Genomic DNA, 23,432 nt, shown 5'->3' on the forward strand with positions numbered 1-23,432 from the left:
CAAGAATCTTTTTACGTGTTTAAAATTTTTTTTACAACTAAGACTAATATCAGCCTGATTAGATGTGAGGTCGGACCAGTACCTTCAATTAGTTATATTTCTGTGTTACAATGACAATAAAGACTATAAAATTAGAAAATAAAAATAACAGAATTCCCTCTAAATAACAGTAAGTCATTGTTTTTCTTTTCACTTTTATCCAAATATATACAAATATATTAGGAAAAAAATGTATATTTAATCAAATACTAACATGTGGTGTTTGTGCTTTTTTTTCACTTTCAACATTCATGTTTCGGGCCGTATTGAACTTCCGAACGGGCCGGTTTTGGTCCACGGGCCGTATCTTTGACACCCCCAAGGTAGAGAATTAAAATTGCATGTCCCGTATCTTTGACACCCCCGAGGTAGAGAATTAAAATTGCATGCATATGTAGACAAGGTCCACCACTAAGCTAATGCCCCACACGCCCCCACTGTTCCCCTAGGACAGGGATGGTTGTCCTACAAACTAGCCCTGTCCCGTAGGATCTTTATACCGTTAGCATTAGCTTCTCCAGAGTTTATTTCCAGTAAATCTACCACAGAACAGCACCGCAGAAGACAGGGAATACAATACATACACTGTACACCCCGTACGCCTGTTTGAGGAACCTAACCCCAGCGTGAGGCTTGACAAATTCAGGCCCTCAGATTTCCCTTGGCAGCGAGCACCAGCTCAACCAAGCTGGATCGATTTCAATCAGCGGCTTACCAAAATGATGTGGCTGCCACCGGACTAGCTCGATGGGGCTAAAAATAACACCAGCTGACCCCGCGGCTCTGATGTGGTCACGTACCCTCTGGTGAGTCTAGTTTTATGTGTCCCCGATGAAACCCATCAAATTACAGATGCTAACGCAGCCGTACCCCTTATCAAAACTATTTCGGCACGCTGACACACTTTACAAAAGGCAGTAATTAGAGCAGAGGAAAATGGGAGGCATCTCAGGCATGCAGCGGAAAACAGAGACCCGGGTAAAAATGAAGAGGAGGAGGAGGAGGGAGGAGGTGGGGGTGGGACAGTGAACGCTCATCCGTAGGCAACAGGTCCTTTTCCTTCTTCTTCTTCTACTCTCCATTTATTGTTGTTGCACAGCCGTAGATCAAAGAATGGGCGGCGTGCTGAAACAGTTGCCAACGCAGCAGACGTGTTCACGCTGCCTGGAGAGGAAAGACATAATTACCATCATAAAAGGTTAATAACTCCACTTAAAAACAAAAGTTATTGACTATTGAGTTTTTTTTTTTACGTACTATTATTATTTGGGTATTTGGGTACTTGAGAACCACGCTGTATCTCAAATACATTTTTAAATACATCAGTATGTGTAGTAGTATGTCACTGGGCTACAGTGTAGACCAGTGGTCCACAACATTTTTGTACCAAGGACCGGTCGGCCGGTGTGAGCCGTTACTGCGGACCGGTAATACCATTGTGCCATCATGGAAAAATCCTTACATTTTCGGAAATAAATAACATCTTTTAGACTTTACACTGTTAGTATCAGTGAGAATGACCTTTGACCTGCTGTTTAACAGATTATCTTTTAATGAAAAAATGACTGGATTCTTTTTGAATGAAGTTAGTAAAACTGAAGTACATTTTACCACCAAGTGACCTACGGACCGGCACCGGTCCCCGGACCGGGGGTTGGGCACCCCTGAAGCAGTCACCTTTGCGTCACCTCATCAGACGCCACTATAATGTTTCAGTTTGTTGTAACCACTCCAGTGTTGTGCGGCAGCGCCTCGTTGAACGCCGACAGGAGGAACGAGGAGTAACTGCGATGATTATTTTCGTCCCTCCGTATCATGCCGTATCTTTTTTAAACGCCGGGGGGTCATACGATCGCTGACAACCGGCCAAACATTTGCTGCGTGAACGGCAGTAAACACCACAAACTAGACACCATCACCACGGTGCACCTGTCCACACTCGTACCTGCCGCTGCGATACGCAGTGTGACCGGGTGTCAGGTGACAAACGGACACTTATAACTCTTGTCGTACTGTATGTTGTATGAGCTGGAATTTACAAGTCACTCGAGATCATTTGTATAAGCCGTGATAGGAAACATATAAATACCGGCAGGATTCACACGGTAATTCTGCTGCAGCGTTGGCTTTTGTAGGAGCTCTGGAGTTCAGCAGTGCAGACTATTACACACAGTTCCTTCCAACAATGGAATGGGTCAAAGTGAACCCCGCTGCCTTGGAAAATGAAAGCCGTAACCAGAGGATGATCTCAAAGCGGAGGTGCGAGGTGTTCCTGCGGGGAATTATGTGTGGTTAGCGTGAGTGCAGAGGTGAATGCGTCTTCTTTGAAGTGTACTCCATTAAAGTGATGAACTCCTGGCTATTTATTTAAGATAAAAGCAAATCAACCCTGGAGATTTTTCACCCCCGCCCCTCCACACACACACACACACAAACTATCTGCATTAGCACAAACACCATGGATGTTGGGAAGATATATACGCAACGCGGCCGTCGTCACACTTTTCTACAGCGTGAAAACGTACACTGGTTACTCAGAGAGATGATATGTAAAGGATGTTTGACCGTGTAGTGGAAGGAAGATCCTAATCACAGGTGAGCTCAGAGGTTGGTATATGCAGCCTGGATGTGTGTGTGTATGTGTGTGTATGTGTGTGTTCTCATTTACATAACTCCACAGTCGGCATGGTTAAAAAGAGATATGCTTCTCTGGAACTCTCTGATGCCTCTGTTTGGTTAGTAGCAGCACACACACACACACACACACACACACACACACACACTGGGTTATCAGAGGCACCAGAAGATAAAAAGTGGAAAGTTTACTGACAGCCAAGGTCGCAGCAGATGTGTAAAAGTGGAAAGTTTACCTCCCAAAATGGGACAGCTGGTTCCACAAACATTTGGCCAATTTATTGTTGGTCTCTGGTTCCCTTGTGTGCTTTTTTATCTCTTCTTTGTCAACGCCCCCGGCACCACGTCTGCACATGTTATTGATATCGCTCTTCAATAGTGATTAAAATGTAATGCAACGCTAAGGTATTATGATAGTCATCATTACATGATGTGTTGCCCCGCTACTATTTTCAAGATGCTGTTGACGTTGAACTTATCAGCAAACAATTTGCGTGTGCCTGTTCTCGGCAAATGACACAATGTTTTTGAGTTGTACGCGGTTGTTTGCATGTTTATATTCCAGGGACTTCCAGTCAGTCCAAGTATAGATCGCACACAAAAGCAAATAACATAGCAACTCCGGTTGGCAAAGGCGAAGCTGTAGAGCTGAATCAGAAGCAGCTACACGTCAGTCCAAGTATAGATCGCACACAAAGGCAAATAACATCAACAAAGGCGAAGCTGTAGAGGTGAATCAGAAGCAGCTACGTCGATGGTCAATCGTTTTGATAAAAGATATTGGAGAAAAAAAATGTTGTGTGTTCAGGTCTAATTCAATGGAACATGGTGGCATGATTTGAAGCAATTTAGACTTTTTTTTTGTAAACATCTGCCTACTGTCTCTGCTTCTTTCATGTGACCGTTCACTTTAGCCTATGGGCTTTAAAACTGCACATTTAACCGTGACTGTTTTGCAGTACATTGTGTCCACACGATGCCACGAATTAATTTTCTCCTTTGATTGTCATTTTGTTGTCATGCTTTGATCTTCATAGCCGACGCCAGGCTACCACTAACTGGTGTTGTTTAGCTGCTTGTTTGTTTGTTTGTTGCGTGGACAGACTGTTGAGTTGTCACTGGATACTTACTGTACACAGGTTAGTAAGTCTTTGTTCTACTGACTGAGCATTATGTGACTTTTTTATAATATAATCTAAATCAAATGTAATTATTGTTAATCATGTGATCAGACAGCAAATATTTCTACGTAATATTCTCTTTCTTGAGACCATCAGTGATGTAAACATTGCATATACTGTACATGCATCTATACAGACTACCTATAATAACAATAATAATAAATAATAATAATAATCAGAAACATGCAGATTATGACAATATAGAAATAATCACAACAACCAATGAGAGAAAGTAGTTTTGTTTTTGTTTTTATGTGGTGGAAAACGAAATAAAACAAACGTTTTGTTTTTTTTCCATCACTCTATACCTTTAACAGTGTTGTGTGTGTGTATGTGTGTGAGTGACTGCAGAACTGCGGAGAAGGAGGGAGGAGAGATGACGATCAGAAATGCCGCCACGTGCGCTCATACGCCTGCTTTATTATAAAAACCTCCCCTCCATTGGTCCAGAGTCGAAACGCTGTATTTTTATACGCCCTCTGATTGGCCGGAGGCACCAACTCCATAGTGAACGCTTTGCAGAGCTTCCAGACATGAGATCCTTGAGCGTCTACTATGAGAAAGTAGTCCCCGCTAAAAAACCCTTGTTTCGTTTATTCTTTGCGATAGAAATGCTATTAGACAAACAATAATAACAGTTGGTTTGTAGATGCGATTAGTTTCACTGTGTGATTTAAATTAACAACGACGTGAAGTTTGAATAATAGAAAAGCGTCGGTTTGTATTGGTGGCGTAGGGATATCACAGCACCGCTGCGCGTCAAAATATTGGCTTGTGAAGACCGCGCCAAAGCTCAGACAGCGGCTACTCTTCAGGAAGATAAGATATCGTGCAGGTCTCCTTAACGCATTCTAACGTCTACACGGCTGCGTTACACTTCACCGTGTTTGGCTTTACGAGTCTGGGAGGACTGTTTGTTTTTGTTTTGTTTTTGTCGCAACCGCTTGAGCAGAAGACACAAATCTGACTTTTTGATGCTCGTTTTTTGGGAAACAGTTTACGACTCAACAGTCGTGACGCGGCGCTGACGGGCGCGGTGCGGCGGAGTTGTCGCACTGCTGCTGGACTCGGATATACCATTCGTTTGCAGCCAATATAACGAGCCGCGGAAGCCGGTGTTTAAACCTTCTTTTCTTCACACACACACACAACCGCTGCTCCTGGTCGAACTGTCTGCAGCTCAGTGGGAATCGTCTCCTCGTCCCCCCCTTTTTCCTCCCTCTGCTTGAATATGCTGCTGTCAAAGTTGGGCTCATTTTCCCACATTTGCAACCCTTCTAGTATGGACCACCTACAAGTGAAGATCCAGCTCCAGCAGGGTAGGTCAACGAGATCGCCATCATCTTTAAACTGGATTTTGTTTTGGTTTTGTTTTGTTTTTTCTCAGCCTAGTGTGAATGTGGAGTCAGTTTACCTTCTTTTCTTATATTTTTTTTTTTTTTTACTTTTTTTTTACTTGCAGTCAAAGTGGAGAAGGAAGCCTTTGAGAAGGTTTACCAAGTGGGATCCGTGCTGGGCAGCGGTGGATTTGGGACAGTATACGCCGGCAGTCGGATCTCCGATGGCGCACCGGTAGGTATAGCAGTAGCAGCTGGGGATGTGGGGCTTGTGTTTTGATCCGACATGTGGCGCCATCAGAGCGGTGCCTCCGCTGTAGCACCGGGGAGGGGGTTGGGGGGGTACAAACACACACGTATCTTTATTCCCCTTTGTGTCTGAAACAATTCTTGATCGTTTTGTCTCGTTTCTTCCAGGTCGCTGTGAAACATGTCGCGAAAGAGAGAGTGACCGAGTGGGGCACAATTGTAAGTAGCCATGTCCGATGTTGAGCGTGTATGTGTGCGGTTTGTTTTGGTCCCCCACCCCCGGCAGCTGCTGCTGCTGCTGCTGGGTGGTGGTGGTGGTGGTGGTGTGTTAGTAGCAAAGTGGAGAATGGCCGTGTTGTGATCTCTAAAGCGCTGTGTTTTTTGGTGGTTTCACAGAACGGGACTATGTTGCCTCTGGAAATCCTGCTGCTAAAGAAGGTCAGCTCGTCTTTTCGCGGAGTTATCAAATTGCTGGACTATTACGAACGCGCGGACGGCTGGCTCATCGTCATGGAGAGGCCGGAGCTCGTCAAGGACCTTTTCGACTTCATCACGGAAAAGGGCGCCCTGGACGAGGACACGGCCCGGGGTTTTTTCCGCCAGGTTTTGGAGGCGGTGAGACACTGCTACAGCTGCGGCGTAGTACACAGAGACATCAAGGATGAGAACCTGCTGGTGGATCTACGCACCGGGGAGCTCAAGCTTATTGACTTTGGCTCAGGGGCGATTCTCAAGGACACGGTCTACACCGACTTCGACGGTAAGCCGCTGCCATCGCCGCCTTAATTCAACACAACGATCGCTGTTTAAAGCCGTTCAGGATTTGCTGTATTTGCCCCCGTGTGTTGCGAGTGCACGTACCAGCGGAGGCAGGCGGCCGTTTGCCCTTGATGCTCCGCTGTGCTATACTCAGACATGGAGGCGTTCACGAGCCCGTGACGCAGTGGGCTGTTTTTGGTCGAGGGTTTTCCTCACCCGGGGGTCTCACGGTTTATTATCGTAACGCGTGTAAATTACAGCCAAAAACAAATTACAGCACGAGTATAAAAAAAAATAATGTGACGTCGCGTGTCTGTTAATCACTCTATGACTCACAGTCAGACACTGGATCTGGTGTTTTTTTGTTTTTTTAAAAAAGTACTTCAATTTTTTGACTCATCCTCGTCTTGTGAAGATGAACTGTACTTCCCGACTATTGTGATGTTTAGTCGGAGCGTGAGTCACTGTTAGTAGGTATTAGGTCAATGCCACGTAACATCTGTTTGTTGTGAAACCCGAGTCGGCTCTTCACGTGATGGGCTCACGTTGCCTTTTTTTTTTTTTTGTTTTGTTTGGTTTCCAAGGTCCTCCTACTTCAGAGGGAGGGAGGGGGGAGTTCACCCAGTTTGTTTTGTGGCTATGAAAGAGCTTTTCTACTGTGACTCAGCCCAGAGGGACACAGATGCCTCTTTTTTTATACCCCCCCCTACACACACACACACACACACACACACCGCCTGCCCTTTTTTTCCATTGACATACAGTATTAGTCACTTTATATTTAGTCAACACAACTGGATCTCCACTAATGATGAGCCCCCCCTCTGATTTTTTTTTTTTATCTTCAGGTACGAGAGTGTACAGCCCTCCGGAGTGGATCCGCTTCCACAGGTACCATGGTCGCTCGGCGACGGTGTGGTCGCTAGGCGTGCTGCTGTACGACATGGTGTGTGGAGACATCCCCTTTGAGCAGGATGAGGAGATCCTCAAAGGGCGACTGTACTTCAGGAGGAGGGTCTCTGCTGGTAAGTCTACTGCTGCTGCTGCTACTACATCAACAGAGCACTGATGCCCTCTAGCCACAGCAGCCGGTACAGCGCCCAGCAGTTCCACCTTCTAGTGTTTGTAAATCAGTTTACATCAGAGTGCAGCCCATCAATTATGGGCTGCAGCGGCTGCCAGACAGATTTATCATCCATGAAGAAGAAAAAAAAGGTTTTGGTAGTTTATTGTTTCCCCTGGTACAGTTTGTGTAGTTACCCCCAGCACAGTAACTTAATAAAGAGAATGTGTGCTGTGTTTTTATTGGCTGAGAACCTACAGTGGCCCCCAGAGATCCATACAGATTTGAGTCACAAACACCGTGTGCTGTGTGGCTACGTCGTCTAACCTGGTGTAGTGGCCTCTGCTCTCTCTCTCTCTCTCTCTCCTGCAGAGTGCCAGCAGCTGATCAAGTGGTGCCTGGCCCTGCGGCCCTCGGACCGGCCCACCCTGGAGCAGATTTGCGACCACCCTTGGATGAGGACGACGACGACGACAGAGACGACGCCCAAGTCCTCAGAAGAACCGGTCACGGGCGACATCCGCCTCAGGACCATCGACACGGACTCTTCTTCAAGCACAAGCTCGAGCAAGGAGAGCCTCTGAGGGTGGCACCCCCCGATGGACTGGGAAAGACAAGACTTTGTGGGGGAAAGAATGGGGTCGGGAATGATGAGTGTAGCCTGTAGCCGGACTGGTACTGGACCGGTCGGGCCAGAAAACTGTTCTTTAATGTTTCTCTTTTTGTAGGGAATTTCTAAGTTATTATTATTATTATTATTATTTGTTCTTCCTTATTGTATTTCTCCTAGCCTTTTCCCTTTAAGTTAATTATTTACCTGTTTCCTCATGGGGAAACATTTTTGCTGTTGGGATGGTCTTACCAGCAACCAACCCCCCCACCCCCAATACTCCCACCCCTCCCCGACCCCTCGACTTTATGTCAATTGTTTTATTACTAGGCTGGTTTATATGCAGCTGGCAAGGCCCTCCTGATCAGACGATGGCGGCTCTCATAGAGCTTGAAAATTTTTTTTTTTTTTATTTAAATGTTTTACTTTTGATTTTGGAGTGCCTTTTTTTGAGAAAGCTGCTTTTTAAAGAGGGGGCTTTCGTCAAACACCAGTTGTTTTCCTTTGGGTTTGCCTTGGGCCTGCTGGTGAAGTTGCCTGTGCTTTGATGGAAATAGGGGTTAAAGGCTGTTTCTGTTGACGGTTTTTTTTTCTTCTTCTTCTTCTTACCCCTCCTCTATCACTGTAAACCAAGCAGCCCCCTGAGAAGAGGCTAAAATAGCATTAGATAAGAGATGTGGGGGGAGATAAGGGGGGGGGCTGTTCCCTGACAATGAAATACTTGAAACACTCTCGACACAAACTCTGCGTCGCTCTCTTTAAACGCTGCTTACTCACTCTATAGCCTGAACAGGTGTTTGGAAACTGGATCCTGTCATTTCTGAATGTCTACAAAATGTCACCACACAAACACCCAGCCTCGCCCCACCCAACCACCCACCCACCTATTTCTCATCCTATGCCTGTTGTGGGGTGTGTGGCCCTCATGACTCGTCTCTTTTTTTTTTTTTTTTTCGCCTCCCGCCATCTCACTGCTTAAACACTACATGGCCCCCGGCCCCTGGCCTCCCTCAGGGTTTTGGGGTGTGAAATGCACAATCAATGCAATTTTCATGGACTTAATTTTGTTTTTGTTTTTTGTTTGTTTTTTTTATTAAAATCAAATATTGTACAGTGCATTTTTTTTTTCTTTTTGTGTGTGTACATTTTTTTTCTTCCCCACATCCTTTGCTTTAATTTATTTGTAAACAAATAGACATTCCACACTCTGTGGCTATTTATTTATTTATTTTTGTTTTGTTTATTTTATTTTATTTTTGGCTTAATCCCCCAGCATCCCCTTCACCTGCCATTTAAATTTTGCATATCCTACTTGGCCTTTGGTTTGCATTCCTTTAAGTTATTTTTTACATTTCAACATGTTGGGTTTTTTTTTTAGATGTGGAGGATGCACTGAAGAAGTTGTTGATGTTAAACAGAGTTTAAAAAAAAAACAGACAAACGGTTTACTTAAATTTGAAAAGAGCATTTGAATGTTATAGAAGTTCTTTAAAAAGTTAGGATGTGTTGAATGGAGAGAAATCCACCTGGTTTCTGTTTTGTCAATGACTTTGAGTTGTACGGAAAGTCAAACAACGGGCTCAGCAGCTATAGTTGTCACATAGCATCATGTCGGAGACGGTTCTGTTCAGCTGTGTGACTTGTGGCTGTGAAGTATGGATATTGCTATTTTTTGATACCGAAGTTTCAATTAAACTCCCATTTTTATGTACAGAAACACGTCTGGTGTGTGTGTGTGTCTCAACGGTGTGGCTCATCTGCTCCGGGGCGCCTCCCGGGGGGGCCGGGGGGGGGGTCTTAATAGACGACGCCCCCCCCCTGCAGCACGTGGTCCATTTGCACTGCCCGCAGTAATGATAACATTGTTACACGTGACACGGCTGTCAGTGGGCGACATGACAGGGAGCCATTAAGTGGATGACAACCTGCAGGAACAACAGGCCTGATAAGAGACAGATGTGTCTTGGGGGGGGGGTCTCCCTGATGACGCCGACATGACAGAGGAAAAGAACGAGGCGTCGTTGTTGTGTTATCACACACTCGAACACATGCAGACTATAAAATAGAATTACTTTTCCTTTTTATGCCCCCCCTCCCTGCCCACCCACCATACTGGAGGGAGGGGGCTCAGAGGAACAGAGGCTGATGACACGGGTCGTCTGTAAGAAATGTATATATTTATAATTATATAATTTTAATTATATAAATATATATATAATTATATACATATTTGTATAATATGATGTATATATGTGTGTTTATATGTATATATATGTGTATATGTGCACATACTGTATATGTATGTAACAGGAAGCAAATTTAAAAAAAATTAACGTATCTATAAAAAAAACTTCAAACCCACGTTAACGTATCTATAAAAAAAACTTCAAAAAAAACTTCATCACATGATATATGAATAAAACTGAGCCAAATAGAGTAAATACACATAATATATAAATATATATAATTAAAAGGAAAAATTAAACAATAGTGCTGCCTGGTGAAGCAGTGAAAGTGAGCAGAGCTTTTTTTTACCAATCGCATGTTTCAATAAACAGAAAACAAAATATCGGATAAAAAACCACAAAAATAAAACTCCTGTGAAACCAACAACACTGCAGTATTAGGAATAAAAAACAAACCCTGGTCTGGTCGTATACATTTACCAGTCTTCAAACAAATCCTTTTTTTTTCATGTACACATTAAGGGTCAGTTATGGCCTGTGAGCTCGTAGCCTCTGACGCAGGTTCAGGTTCATAATCTGGTCTTCTCCAAACGTTATTACTAAAATTCCTATTCCCCGGGACCAAAAGGAAGATAATAATAATAATAACACAGTCATCTAGATGGCTCATCCAGACGTCTGCACATTTTCAATTACACTCGAGTGGCTGCTTCCCATTCGGCAGGATTGGAGACATATGGCCACTTGAAGACTTCATAAGACAGCTGGTCCCGAAATCTTCCCAGGAATCTAATTCACAATGAAGGGGATTGATTTGTAATCTCGGGGAGAGCAGTCGCCGGCGTCACTGAAAAGAACCCGCTGCTGGATGTTCATTTTTGTCAGGTTTAAGTGTTTAAACAGCAAATCCACTTATTACACGACCCACATTCTCTGGATATTTGGATGTGTGGATATTGTTTCATAAGCAGGCTTTTTCAAAAAAAAAAAAAAAGATTTTCTGTGGTTACCACCCACCCCTGACCCCCCACACTCCCAGCCCCCAGGTTAACATTTATTGCTACTGAACAAAACTCCTATGAACATTTAAAAACCGTAATTGGGGGTCCCACTCCGCATTTTGGGAACCACAGGTTTAACCTTAAGCTAATAGCTAACCCAAGGCAATCAAGATGAGATTAACGTAATTTGCTCAAAATCATCTTACAAATGCTCTGCAACATGAAAATGCTGTGTTTATTCAAACTGTGGTTAAAGCTAAGGGTCAGGTTGTATGAGTCAGTGCTGTGTCCCAACAAGAGTAGCTACACAATATAAGTATGTGTGTGTGTGTGTGAGTGTGTGTGTGTGTGAGTATGCTGGTTGCCTGGAAACTGGTCCTGGTCGCAAGAAATCACCATAAAACGGCAAGTTGACATTTTACACTTTGATTTTTGTACTGATTAACCAAACAATGGATGTTGTGTTAAAGTGTATCTGATTTTATAACGTTGTGTCAGAGCCACACACTGTCTGTTCTCCGCTGTTATCAGCTCAATGCTTGGGCTAAAACAACCGGCCTCTCGCTGCGGTCATATATCTGTGGCTGTGGCATTAATCTTCTTATCTAATCCACGGCCAAAAAAAAAAAAAACGAGTGATTAGCGACAGTGTGTGTCTCCACACGGACAAACAATTCCTGTAATGTTGTAAATTGTCTCATGAAACCTGATGACACAACCTTTGGTGAGGACTGATAAAGCTGAGGATGCCTCTTTTTTAATCAACCCCAAACTTAAACATTCCTAACAACATCCCTGAGGCTCAGTGTAATAAAGCACGGAGCTGTAAACGCCTGCTGCTGCTGCTGCTGCTGCTGCTGCTGCTGCTGCTGCTGCTGGATTCAATATGTTGACATCTGTGTTGCTGTCTTGTGTCCATTCTTGCTAATCCTGCATTGTCTTTGTGTCCCCGGGCTTTAGACATGTAAATGACCAGGAACCTGTCTTCATCAGTGTCCCTTCTGCTCACACTTCAGACAACTCTCACTGAGGAATCCTCATTAAAGGCAGCACAGCATATGTCACAGCCACAGGTCCTTAAGGTAGGAGTCTGAGTCTAAGTCTGAGTCGGAGTCTGAGTCCGAGTCCGAGTCCGAGTCCGAGTCCGAGTCCGAGTCCGAGTCCGAGTCCGAGTCTGAGTTTGAGTCCGAGTTTGAGTTTGAGTTTGAGTTTGAGTCCGAGACTGAGTTTGAGTCCGAGTCCGAGTCTGAGTCTGAGTTTGAGTCCGAGTTTGAGTTTGAGTTTGAGTCCGAGACTGAGTTTGAGTCCGAGTCCGAGTCCGAGTCCGAGGCCGAGGCTGAGGCTGAGGCTGAGTCTGAGTTTGAGTTTGAGTCCAACTCTGTGTCTGAATCTGAGGCAGAAGTAGAGACACATTTTCAGAAAGAAAATAAGAAAAAATCCGGGTCGTGGACTGCTTTTTGTGCACGGAGCGGTACCCACCCACCTACTTGTGACCCCATATATATGTATAAATAGATACATATATAATATATATGTATATATATATATTATATATATATATATGCATACATACATATGTGTATATTATGTATTTACATATATACACACCTCATTTTGACTCAAATATATCTATAAATATAGACACATATATAAAAATGTATAGAAAAATATATAAAGAAAATATATGTATGTTAACATGTATACATATATATGTATATATACCTTAATTGATGTCTGTATGTTCTGTAAATACAGCCAATAAATCATTATAGTTGTAGAAGTAGCACTGACTTTTTTTTTTACTATTTTATTTTTTTATAAATCTATGTTTAAGAGTCAATATTTATTCCTACACTCACACTCAACTGTAGGTTCATATACTGTAGCAGAGTTCTGTCATTTATAACCCCTGAGTGCTGAATCTTTGGTAAACCCTGTTGACTGGCTGATGATGACCAATCACAGCGCAGGGGCTGAAATTCAAAAGTGACACACCTGAGGCTGATGTTCTTCACTGCTCGTTAGACAAAAGAAAAAAAGGAACCTGTTCTGAGGAGACTGTAGTTGATGGAGAGTCAAATTCACAGGTGAGACGTTGTTGTCAACGGTTGTCAGCGTCACAGTTAAACCACTGTTGGTAATGAAGTCATTTTTACTGCTCTGTGTTGTCTGTTTTTAGTTACTTCCTGTGTTTGAAGTGTTTTAACACCTGTCCTTAAATGTATTTCCCCTTGTTGTCCACCAGGTTGACGTTGATGTCTTGTCATATGGCTTCTACTCTGCGGTCCCAGAACACTTGTTCTGACCCAGTGAGGCTGTCAGCTCTCGTGGTGTCATCCTCGGAGGTGAAAACCCGACAGACACGGTGGAAGACGACAGACTCTGGGCCACCGGGGGCACAGATGGTCGGGTGGGTGGCTCCCACGGCACAGGCTGCAGAGCTGGTAAGCGTCCAGGCGTTGGATATACTCGGGGAAAAATTTAAATATTCGTATGCACAAGTTTTTACCCTGTAATGTGTGTTAAGTTTCACATCAGTGAGGGGAGAAAAGGGCCCTGAACGCTGCTGAAAATATATATATATTGTATATATATATATGTGTGTGTATATATATATTTTTGTTTTCGATATATATATATATATATATATTGCATATATATATATATATATTGCAAATGCATTTACTCCCAGCATCCTTATTTATACGTTTGTCATTCGTGGGACACAACATTCCATAATTTTCTCTGTCTCTTCACACGTCCTGCGCCACCCTCACTTACTTTTCTGCCACTCTTGGCTTCCCCCCCCCCCAATATCATAACAGTATTATACAGTAGCTAGCTACGTCATCCTGTTCATGTTCAGTTGATGACTATGACTGTTAGCCCTACTCTGTACTGTGTACTGTACAGTACATTATGTTTTTTTTTTCTCTCCTGAATTGCCTTCATGAACACGTGTGTGTTTGTCTTTGTTATCTGCAGATGCCTGACCGCCTACTCTGGAGGCCTCCTGTTTTTTGTTACCCGGAGCAGAGCCTCCGCAGGGACTTTCCACTGGTCTGACTTAAGGTTCATTAGAACCGGTGCCACTGCCAGTGAAGGGAACCTGGCCGCCCAGCTGGTAAGAACGCAGCACTATTACCGCACGCCATGAAAGGACTCATTGTTCTGGGTCGACGGGACGTGGTGTAAACACGGGGGTACAGTGGGTCGTATGAAAAGTACATGCAGGGGCATCACACACACATGCAGAGAACACTGTGAGGCAACGTGGCCTGACTCACTGTTGTCATGATCCTTATCAGCAGCAGCAGTAACAGTTCCAGATTAATATTAGTTCAGAACAATTTGTTATGTCTTACAGTGAGGTTGTGAGTAATGACATTATGAAGTGAAGAAGAGGGAGGGAGGGAGGGGGGGAGGGTTTGGGGGTCTTTAATCGTTGGCCTTTTTATGAGCTCGTAACACGATCAAAGGAACCACTGACCTGCTGTTCTTTTTACCCTGCGGCAGATTTTTGTGTTTCAGGACGAGAACGAGTCTTTTCACTTGGTGAAACGCGACACCGTGCTGGGACTTTTCAGTCCAAAGACAGAAGTGTTGTTGCCGTTGTTGTTGTTGTTGTTGTTGGCAGGAATGTTGTCGTACGAAGTGTCGTATTCATCGCAGAGTTAACGGTTAACGGCCGTTCACTAACGGCTGTCGATGGTCAAAGATGTCAAGTCGAGTCATGTGTTTGTGTTTGTCAGCATGTGTTGGTTGATATCTATACAGTACAGCAGAGCGACTGTGTTCTGACCCCAGAAGAAATGGGCCACATCCTAGCTGCTGAGCTGGTGTTTACGTCTTTGGGTTTTTTTTTTTGTTTTTTTTTTTTGTGGCAACTAAAATCACACAGTGAGTCTGGTCATGTATTTTAGATGTAGTACTTTTCTAAAATAGAGATTATCAACCGGTGGCCCGTGGGCCAAATCCAACCTGCTGAATCGTCCAATCTGGCCCATGACTGGATTCCCACTATTAAAGCATGTAAAAATAAATAAACAAATACGACAAAAATTTTACTGTCAGTGATTCACACTGTTTACATTCTGTTTGACAAAATGTTTTTATTTTCATTTCACTTCATTTGAGCGTCCGGCCCACGAGGTGTCTGTCCAAAACAATTCTGGGCCAAATATAGTTGGTGACCGCTGCTCTGAGACCATATAGTACGGCCCTGCTGCTCCTACTCCATCTGCAGTCCAAGTCTGTGGCCCAGGTGGGCTGTGTCGTCACTCCTGTTCTCACTGTTGGCCGTCGTTGTCGTCCGTATTAGCGGAAGGATTGCTTATGTGTTCACTGAATAGTAAGACAGTATGTGATGATGATGATGATGATGATGATGTCATCATCCTAGTGTAGTGACCCTGTGGTCGACAGTGCGGTCGACTCTGTGCCTCTCGGTCCAATCACCCGGAGGTCACGTAGAGCAGGAGAAACAGAGCGTTATGGTCACGGCCCAGACCACAGTGTTTCCTTTAGCACAATGCATTCTGGGAAAGGATGCATGACCTCTGATTACTTTATAATGAGTAGGTGACCAGAATAAATGAGCGAATGTTCTCACGGCTCAGACAGCGCCGTGGTTTCTCTGCGGGTCAGTGACACAGTTCACTAGTGAACAAAAGTCAAATGTCGGCAAATATTTGACCTTGTATTTGTAGACATGTATATTTTTAAGATTTCTTTTTTTTATATATATATATATATATATAATTTTGTGTATGTGTGATGTCATCTGGGAGCATCATCACCTGACTCTGATGATGATGTCATCCGTGTTGTCGCAGCATCAGTTCCAGGCACGGCGGCCATTTTTTTTGTTTGTTCAAAACATTTTTGATCAACACACTCCAACTCACTAAACCTGCATATTTTTTAACACCTTACCTAATTAAGGACGTTCAAGTATTTTAGTAATTGTATTACAAATACCAGATTCTGTCAGAGTAAATTTAAGGACAGAAACCAATGGGCCACACAACGCCCACCATTTGGCCCACATATGGGAGTGAATTACATGTTTGGGTGGCCCTCACCAACTTATTACAGGAATGAATATGATCTGGCAGGAAGTCAATTCTATAGAGGCTAACGAGCCACGTGTGGCCCAGGAGCCACGGGTTGCAGACCCCTGGTAAAGAACCATCACTGTAGACAATCATTTTAATGTAAGACTAACAATGTTGTGTAACAGTACGGATAGGGTGCATGACACAGCTGTAAGACTAACAATGTTGTGTAACAGTATGGATAGGGTGCATGACACAGCTATACGTACTGTACTGTACTGTACTGTACTGTACTGTACTGTACTTCCACCCCACTGTGAGAACTCGGGTTCTACGCGTCGTATCGATTCATACTGTCTTGTGACGGAGCGCGGAGCTGCAGAGTTGGGTAATAATTCTGCAGCTTTGTCACATTTATGCATTTGATCTATTGTCAGTGAACGCAACAGTGCGACGTACAATGAGCGAGAGAACAAACGGTGGCCTAGTTAGCGCCCGGTCACCCACATTTGAAGTGGTATCTGGTAACCCTTGTTCAAACTGATGAAGTGAGATCCATCAAACCACCAGGTTTACTCTCTGCCATTGTTTCACTGACCCAGTTGAGAAGAAACAACGAGGCAGAGATTATGGCAGACCTGGTTACATCAGTGGAGTGAAAACAAACCGACTTCCCTTTTATTTAGGCTGCGTAAATATCACTCCACGGTGGATGGGAACCGTTCTACACAGGCAGGGATCCGATTACAGGCCGTGAGAATGGCAGGTCACGCCGCCTCCCATTCCGAGCTGTCATGAAAGCCGGCGCGTCTCGGAGATGACAATGATTAAAGGGCGCGTGTTTGGCAGAGCTCCGTAACAACCACTTGGGGCCGAGCCCTGATCCACTCGGGCTGTGAGGAATGTATGGGAGCTTCTGGGCCGGGGCAGAAAACTACCACTGCTCCTCCGCTCCTGCCCCTCCTCCTCCGGTGCTCCTCGGCCACAGGCGGTAGGTGCACTTTCACCACGCACTGGATCAGCCCGAGGACATGTGACATGAGCAGAGCCCTGGGAATCAGTGGACAAAGTCATGGGCGTTGTTTTTGCTTTCGAAGACACGAAACGTGCTGGGAACAGAAAACTGAGTGATTCCTGTGATGTGTTGTTGTTGACACTTTACCCATCAGGCCTCTGGCAGAACGTTTTCACATTCGGTCAGGCCAGCTGACAATACGCTTCCCACTGAGGGTCATGTGAAAGGTCGAATGGATTTCAAAATAAAAGACTTTAAAAATGAACCACAAATACAAATATATTCCAGTTCTGCTGTTCTGGCCTCGTTACTTCAAACAACCTCGTTACATTGTTTTTCTTTTAATATATTTATTATTTTTATAATATATTTTTTACCCTTTTCTTCTGATTTTGTTTTCTTTTAATATATTTATTATTTTTATATTTTTTTTACCCTTTTCCTTATGATTTTCTTTCTGATTTTTTTTAAACCACCACTCTCCTGTGTCCTTCTCCTCTCACAGCTGTACTTTCTTTTTATTGTTTTTTTTTTTCGTTTGTAAGAAAAATGTTTCACTACTTCAGTGTGCAAACTCAACGTTACAGCGCCCCCTGTAGGAGAAAGCAGTGACTTGTTTTTTTTTGTTGCTTGGCATCTGTGTTGCTGTGGACAACACACACACACACACACACACACACACACACCTCCAGCTGGCTGATGTTGTGCTCCAGAAAACAGTTCAGGAACAGAGTGATCCCTGTACAGTGCCAGAATGTTACCAATAAAAACACCCCCAAGGAGCTGGACCACTGACAGACACCGCTGCCCCCTCTGGCCACTCTGGGTTTCACCACTTCACCTTGTCCTCTCACTGTTTCCCTGGCACTTGTTTCACCATAGTTTTGTTTTTCACTCGTTTATTTTCTCTGGTTACAATTATAACAGTTATTATAATAATAATAATCATCATTTTTGGTTCGAATGAAACAGATTTTACTCCCAAACGATGACGAATACTTAAGGCAGTACTACTACTATGTTGGGGAGTCTGAAAGTATTTATATTCTATGTCCAGGTCTTATACTGTTTTGTCAAGGAAAAGACACGTATCTGTTTTTAAAAACATAAAATATATATTTAAATATATATCTACATATGTAAATGTTTTTTCCCCTGTGATTCCATCCTTGTCGGCTGCTCCCCCCCCCTCCCTACGGCGGCGATGACGACAAGGAAAGAACAGGAACCTTTAAAAACACAGCCGCCGGTTTGTTTTTCCCGAGAATGACTTTGCGTTCCTCTAAATATTTATCAGTGGAATCTGTCGCCTCTGACACGTCTGATTGGCCCAAGGCTGTTTTACTTTCTCATTGGACGCCCTGCTTGAACGGTTTGCGTATGTTTATCTTCTGACGACGCGACGTCTCCGATGGCTGCGTTTGTTCTTCGCCACTTATCACCGTCTCCGCTTTCTCCGGGGTTCCTGCTCTCCCTTTCTCTCTCACCTGCCGCCTAACCTCCATCACCCACCCTACCTACCCCCCCCGTTCACACCTCCTCTTGCTTTTCCACACTCCAGACTCCCTCCTCCTCCCCCTTGTTTACCTGCAGCCCCGTCGCCAAGGCGATGGCCGTGTTTGTCACAGTGATCATGTTACAACTAGGACAGCCAGTTCCGAGAAGAGGAAACAAGGGATTCCCACTAATAAGGTGCTATTGTTCCCAAAAGGCCTCTCTCTCTCTCTCTCTCCCTCTCCTTCTCTCCCTCTCTCTCTCCCCACTACTCACCTGCGACACACACACACACACACACACCCTGATTACATGTGAATACACATGGACAACATACACACTTGGACTTGAGTGTCAGGATAAACACAAAAACAAACTCTTCACTGCAGGCCATTTCACACAGCCGTTAACTGTAATTTCAGTGTGTGTGTGTGTGTGTGTGTGTGTGTGTGCGCACCTGTGTGTGAGAGACATATTTTGTGTCACTTCACACCAAAGTATTATTAACAGGTCAAAACTCTTACCTAAGCACTGACACAGTTCACCACATAACCTACATTCACGCTCTCTTTAATTTTCTTTTCTTTTTTTCTTTTCTATCTTAACTTAACTTTAATCCAGTCCAGATCTTTTTTTTTCTTTTTTTTTCTCGCCCAAATCCTAAATTCAAATTCTTTACATTCTCTCCAATCTCACCATAGAGAAACTAAACCACTAATTACAGAGGGAAGAACCTTCTTCTTCCTCGGTTGCTCTGTCTGTTGAATTCCCAGCATGCTCCAGTGGTCACATGACACATGTACAGTGCGATCAGATGTATCGGAACCGGTGCATGTTACTGCTGGAACAACAGAACCACAGCTCAGATGTGGAGTGTTGTCATCGTAGACTTTGTTTTTTTTTTTTTAAATGCAGTGTAGCTCCTGTCCACCGGGGGCTCATTTCTAACATTGAGTTGCTTGGAGAGTGTTTCTTCCTCTCCGGTGACCTTGGTGACATTCGTTGATTCGCAGTTTGAAAGCAGGTATTTATTGATATGGTTTGTTAAATGATCGCAGATTGTCCATAGCGCCACCTATGTTTTTATATGTTTATAATTCCATATTCATTTGCATAAATGCTCGCAAACTGACGCGCAGGTTAGTGGATAGCACTGTTATCTTAGAGCACAGGTTTCAAAGTTGTGGCTCGGGGGCCGATTCCAGCCCGTGAACCACTCACTTTTGGTCCATGACTAGTGTTCAATAATATTTATTTTTCATGTATTTTCAACATGTATTAGCCGTGCTCAGTAGTATTCATAGTATTATACAGTATTTACACTTAACAAAAACCTATATATACTAAAATAGTCCTCAACATAAAAAAAAATATTGTCTTCCTCGTAGTGTGTGGTGTAGAGCAGAGAAAAAGAAGAAGAAAAGAAAGAGCTGTAGTCAGTGCTGAGTAGTGGAGCTTGGACAGGAGCCACCATCGCTACGCTGCAGCCGGGCAACAATTCCCACAGGCCTCGTATATTTTTTTGCAGCCACAGGAAGTGGAAGGTTTTCAGTTGTGTAAGGAGTCAGTCGGTGGCTGCACTGCAGTACAACCTGCAGCGGGGAGCTCAGATGGCAGCGCAGCAGAACTGGGTCACAGCCTCCGTCATAACACACAACAGAGAACTGGAAACACGGTCACGCAGCGAGGCCCTCGGATTGTGGCCTACTTTCTCACAACCTTCTGCTTGTGAAACATTTCACACACAAAAGAGATGTGAAATGAAAAGAGAGAAGAAGAAAAAAAAAATTCCAAGTCCGTCCCAGTTTTCTAACAACCTTCAAACACCAAAGGCTCAGATTGATGTTAAAAAAAAAAAAAAAAAGAAAAGTAAATGGACCACTTACTCTCTCTGGAAGAGTGGAGGTGAATCAGTGGATCGATGGCGTCCACTCCGACACCACCGTTGTTTTCTTCCTGTGTTTCATGTGGAGGTAGAGTCGGAGCAGAAATTCTCCGAAATAACTTTTGGTGAAGCTCCTCTCTCGCCTGTTCCTGCCAAAAACCACACACAGAGAGAGTCAGAGCGGCAGCGCTCAGCCGCAGAGAAACACTAACGTGGGTGTCTCCCTGTTCAGGTAGAGGTCAGAGGTCAAGGAGGTGTCGGTTTAGAGCGGATGATGCAGAACAGGAAGTGAGCTGACTTTGTTTGCTCTCTCGTTCTCTTGCCCACACGCTGACAGCCCAGGGTTGTTTACGCCTCACCGACTGCCGCGATGCATTTCACACCGCCGTTGAAATGTATCCACGCCGATCGTGGGGTTTTTTTTGTTTTTTTTTCCGCCTCTTTCTCTTCGTCGTCATTTCCACTCATTTGTGTCTGTGGCCTGTTTACAGTGATGTGGCCCAGACTACAGTTTAGAGTCATCATGTCTGGAGCTGCATAAATAAGGTCAACCCTCACCTGCTGTTGGTCTGTGGCAGGCATGGGCAAACTAAGGCCCGGGGGCCGGACCTGGCCCGCCAAACTTCTCCAAATTATATAATTTATTTGTGTTATCATTATACTTCTGCCTTTTCCCTGCAATACCCACATTTCCCCAATGGATGGCGTGGAAAAATGATAAAAGCAATTTAGCATTTTAGCCTTTTATTTTTTTAGACAACTGTGGGCCACATAAATTGACATGGCGGGCCAAATCTGGTCCACAGGCCACGAGTTTGACATACTTGTTCTATGAGTGGTAAAAGGACAAAAATAGGAAATAGAATTAAATGGCTGATTATGTGGGCCATGACTGTGGACTCCCACATTTGAAGGTCGACGGGACTTGTATGTAAATATGGGCTGCGTTTGTCAGGACGGACTTGGTGACAAGTCGTCATCTCGAACCAAACCTTCAGTCAACCTGCGTCCTTTGTTTACCAGCTCTGGGCGAATGATGATGTCATTCCTGGTCGACCGTTGGCGACTTTGGTATGCAAATAGCCAGGTGTTGGGGCAGGAGTCACGCAGGGCAGCAGTGATGTCACCCAGAGGCAAATTTTAGGTGTGTGTGTGTGTGTGTGTGTGTGTGCGATCAAGACGTTGGAGTGTGTCAACATCTCCTCGTGCCTTCTCCCCCACATTCCCGTGTCACCCTTCAAGCACGTGCACGTGCACATACTTTTACCTCGTTCATCCTTTAATCCTTGATGTGGTATTCCACATGAACTCTGGGGGAACTTCTCCAGCAGGGGGTGATGAGACTGGATATGACAGCACGGATCAGGCTGGTTACTGAGGCAGAGAGATACAAGGTACGAGTGAAGACGAGGAAGCCTGTGGTCAGCATCTCCACCGCTGATCCACTGATAAAGCTAAAAATATACACCCGCAGAGAAGGAGCCCTCGGTAGGAGGCTGTGGAGTTCAGTGGTGGGCCACGGTACAAACACGGGTCACCGACGGCTGCAGGGGGAGAAACGTCGACTTTGACTATTCCTGCATATATGGTACTGCATGTGGACATGCATGCTATATTTAAGACACGGATTTCCAATTTGCTGCGCTTAAATGCGTGTCTTTAATTTTAACTTGGTGAGTGGAAGAAAGGAAGATTTGAAGTCCATTATGCATAGAGAGGCAACGTGGTGCAGGGTGGTTAGTGCTGTTGCCTTACAGCAAGAGGGTCGCTGTTCAATCCCCACTGGTTTCCCTGGGGCACAGCTCCTGGCTTCTTTCTACGGTTAAAAACGTGGAGGATCAGATTAATCGTTCACTCAGAATTGACCGCAGGTGTGAACGCAGGTGTGAACGCAGGTGTGAACGCAGGTGTGAATGTCTGTCTCTGGAGTGAACTTTTGTCTTCTGGCCATTAGCACTTTTAGCTGTCGCGTTAGTCATTATTACAAACAACATAATGCACTTAAACGACTTTCAGTTTTCCATATTTGAGGCACACCTGTAGCATACACACACTCAGCCCAGTAGGTGGCAGTAATGCATCTTTAGCGTGTTTGCCAGCTGAAAGAAATTCACAAATAATTTGTCTACGTTCATCTGGGTGACAGAGCCGATGAGAGAGACTTGGATCTTAATGTGTGTCTTTCTTCAACTGCTGCCAGTATCCCAGGCCTGTGTTCAACCAAACAGGCACAGGTTTAACACTGAGTGAGTTGATTTGTAGTGATTTGAAACTAGAAGATCATAATATTTCATCACAGATTTTCTGTGCAGTGAGTAAGAGTAACATAAAAAATGTGCTGTGGCTCAAAACATGGTATGAGACCCTGCAGCGGACAGAAAATATTACACGTATAGATACATGTATAGATGAAGAATTTTAAAAGAAATCGTAACTGTATTTGTAACGATGTGAAATTCATTTGACTCAAAATTGCTTTTTTAACAAAATGTGATTAATTTAAATGAATTCATTTAAAGCCTCTAATTAATTATTACTGAATTTCTTTCATACAAGTGTAATTAGTCTCATGTTGACACTCTATTAAAGCACTATTTGATTTAGCATCATTCAACATTCAGTTTGAATCAATAAGAAAGGAAAAACATAATTTTTTAAATGTGTATTAACATTAAAATATATTTCATTTGAAACAGAGTCAGTCTGTGAAATGAAGGTTCAATGTGGTTTCGAACAAATCCCCTTTGATCTCACAGCCTTTTGTCTCTGATTGGTGAAAATAGCTCTAATGACTCTTGTTGTTACGTTTGATGTTCAGCCACAGGCACCGGGTCATGTGACCGTATGTTTTTTTTTGGGGACTGTGTGCCAGTACAGGTACAAATATGTATGAGTGTGTGTGTGTGTGAGTGTGTGTGTGTG

General features: G+C 44.0%; 1 protein-coding gene across 1 annotated transcript; it reads left to right on the plus strand.

Annotated features, from left to right (window-relative positions):
• Positions 1 to 4,220: 4,220 nt before the first annotated feature.
• Positions 4,221 to 9,589, plus strand: pim3 (Pim-3 proto-oncogene, serine/threonine kinase). Its single transcript, XM_008315901.3, has 6 exons — positions 4,221 to 5,173; positions 5,317 to 5,426; positions 5,609 to 5,659; positions 5,837 to 6,200; positions 7,048 to 7,224; positions 7,635 to 9,589. The coding sequence occupies exons 1-6, from the start codon at positions 5,086 to 5,088 to the stop codon at positions 7,844 to 7,846; spliced, it is 1,002 nt and encodes a 333-aa protein (XP_008314123.1). The 5' UTR covers positions 4,221 to 5,085; the 3' UTR covers positions 7,847 to 9,589.
• Positions 9,590 to 23,432: the final 13,843 nt, after the last annotated feature.

Source organism: Cynoglossus semilaevis, chromosome 8 (genome assembly GCF_000523025.1).
Source record: "Cynoglossus semilaevis isolate Cse_v1.0 chromosome 8, Cse_v1.0, whole genome shotgun sequence".
In the NCBI taxonomy this organism is placed as follows: Eukaryota; Metazoa; Chordata; class Actinopteri; order Pleuronectiformes; family Cynoglossidae; genus Cynoglossus; species Cynoglossus semilaevis.

What these genes read in the sequence shown, in the direction of transcription:
- pim3 (XM_008315901.3), top strand. Translation starts at nt 5,086, where the DNA reads ATGCTGCTGTCAAAGTTGGGCTCATTTTCCCACATTTGCAACCCTTCT. An exon ending in GGATCTCCGATGGCGCACCG is followed by an intron (nt 5,427 to 5,608) that starts GTAGGTATAGCA and finishes CGTTTCTTCCAG; the next exon opens with GTCGCTGTGAAACATGTCGC. An exon ending in TGACCGAGTGGGGCACAATT is followed by an intron (nt 5,660 to 5,836) that starts GTAAGTAGCCAT and finishes GTGGTTTCACAG; the next exon opens with AACGGGACTATGTTGCCTCT.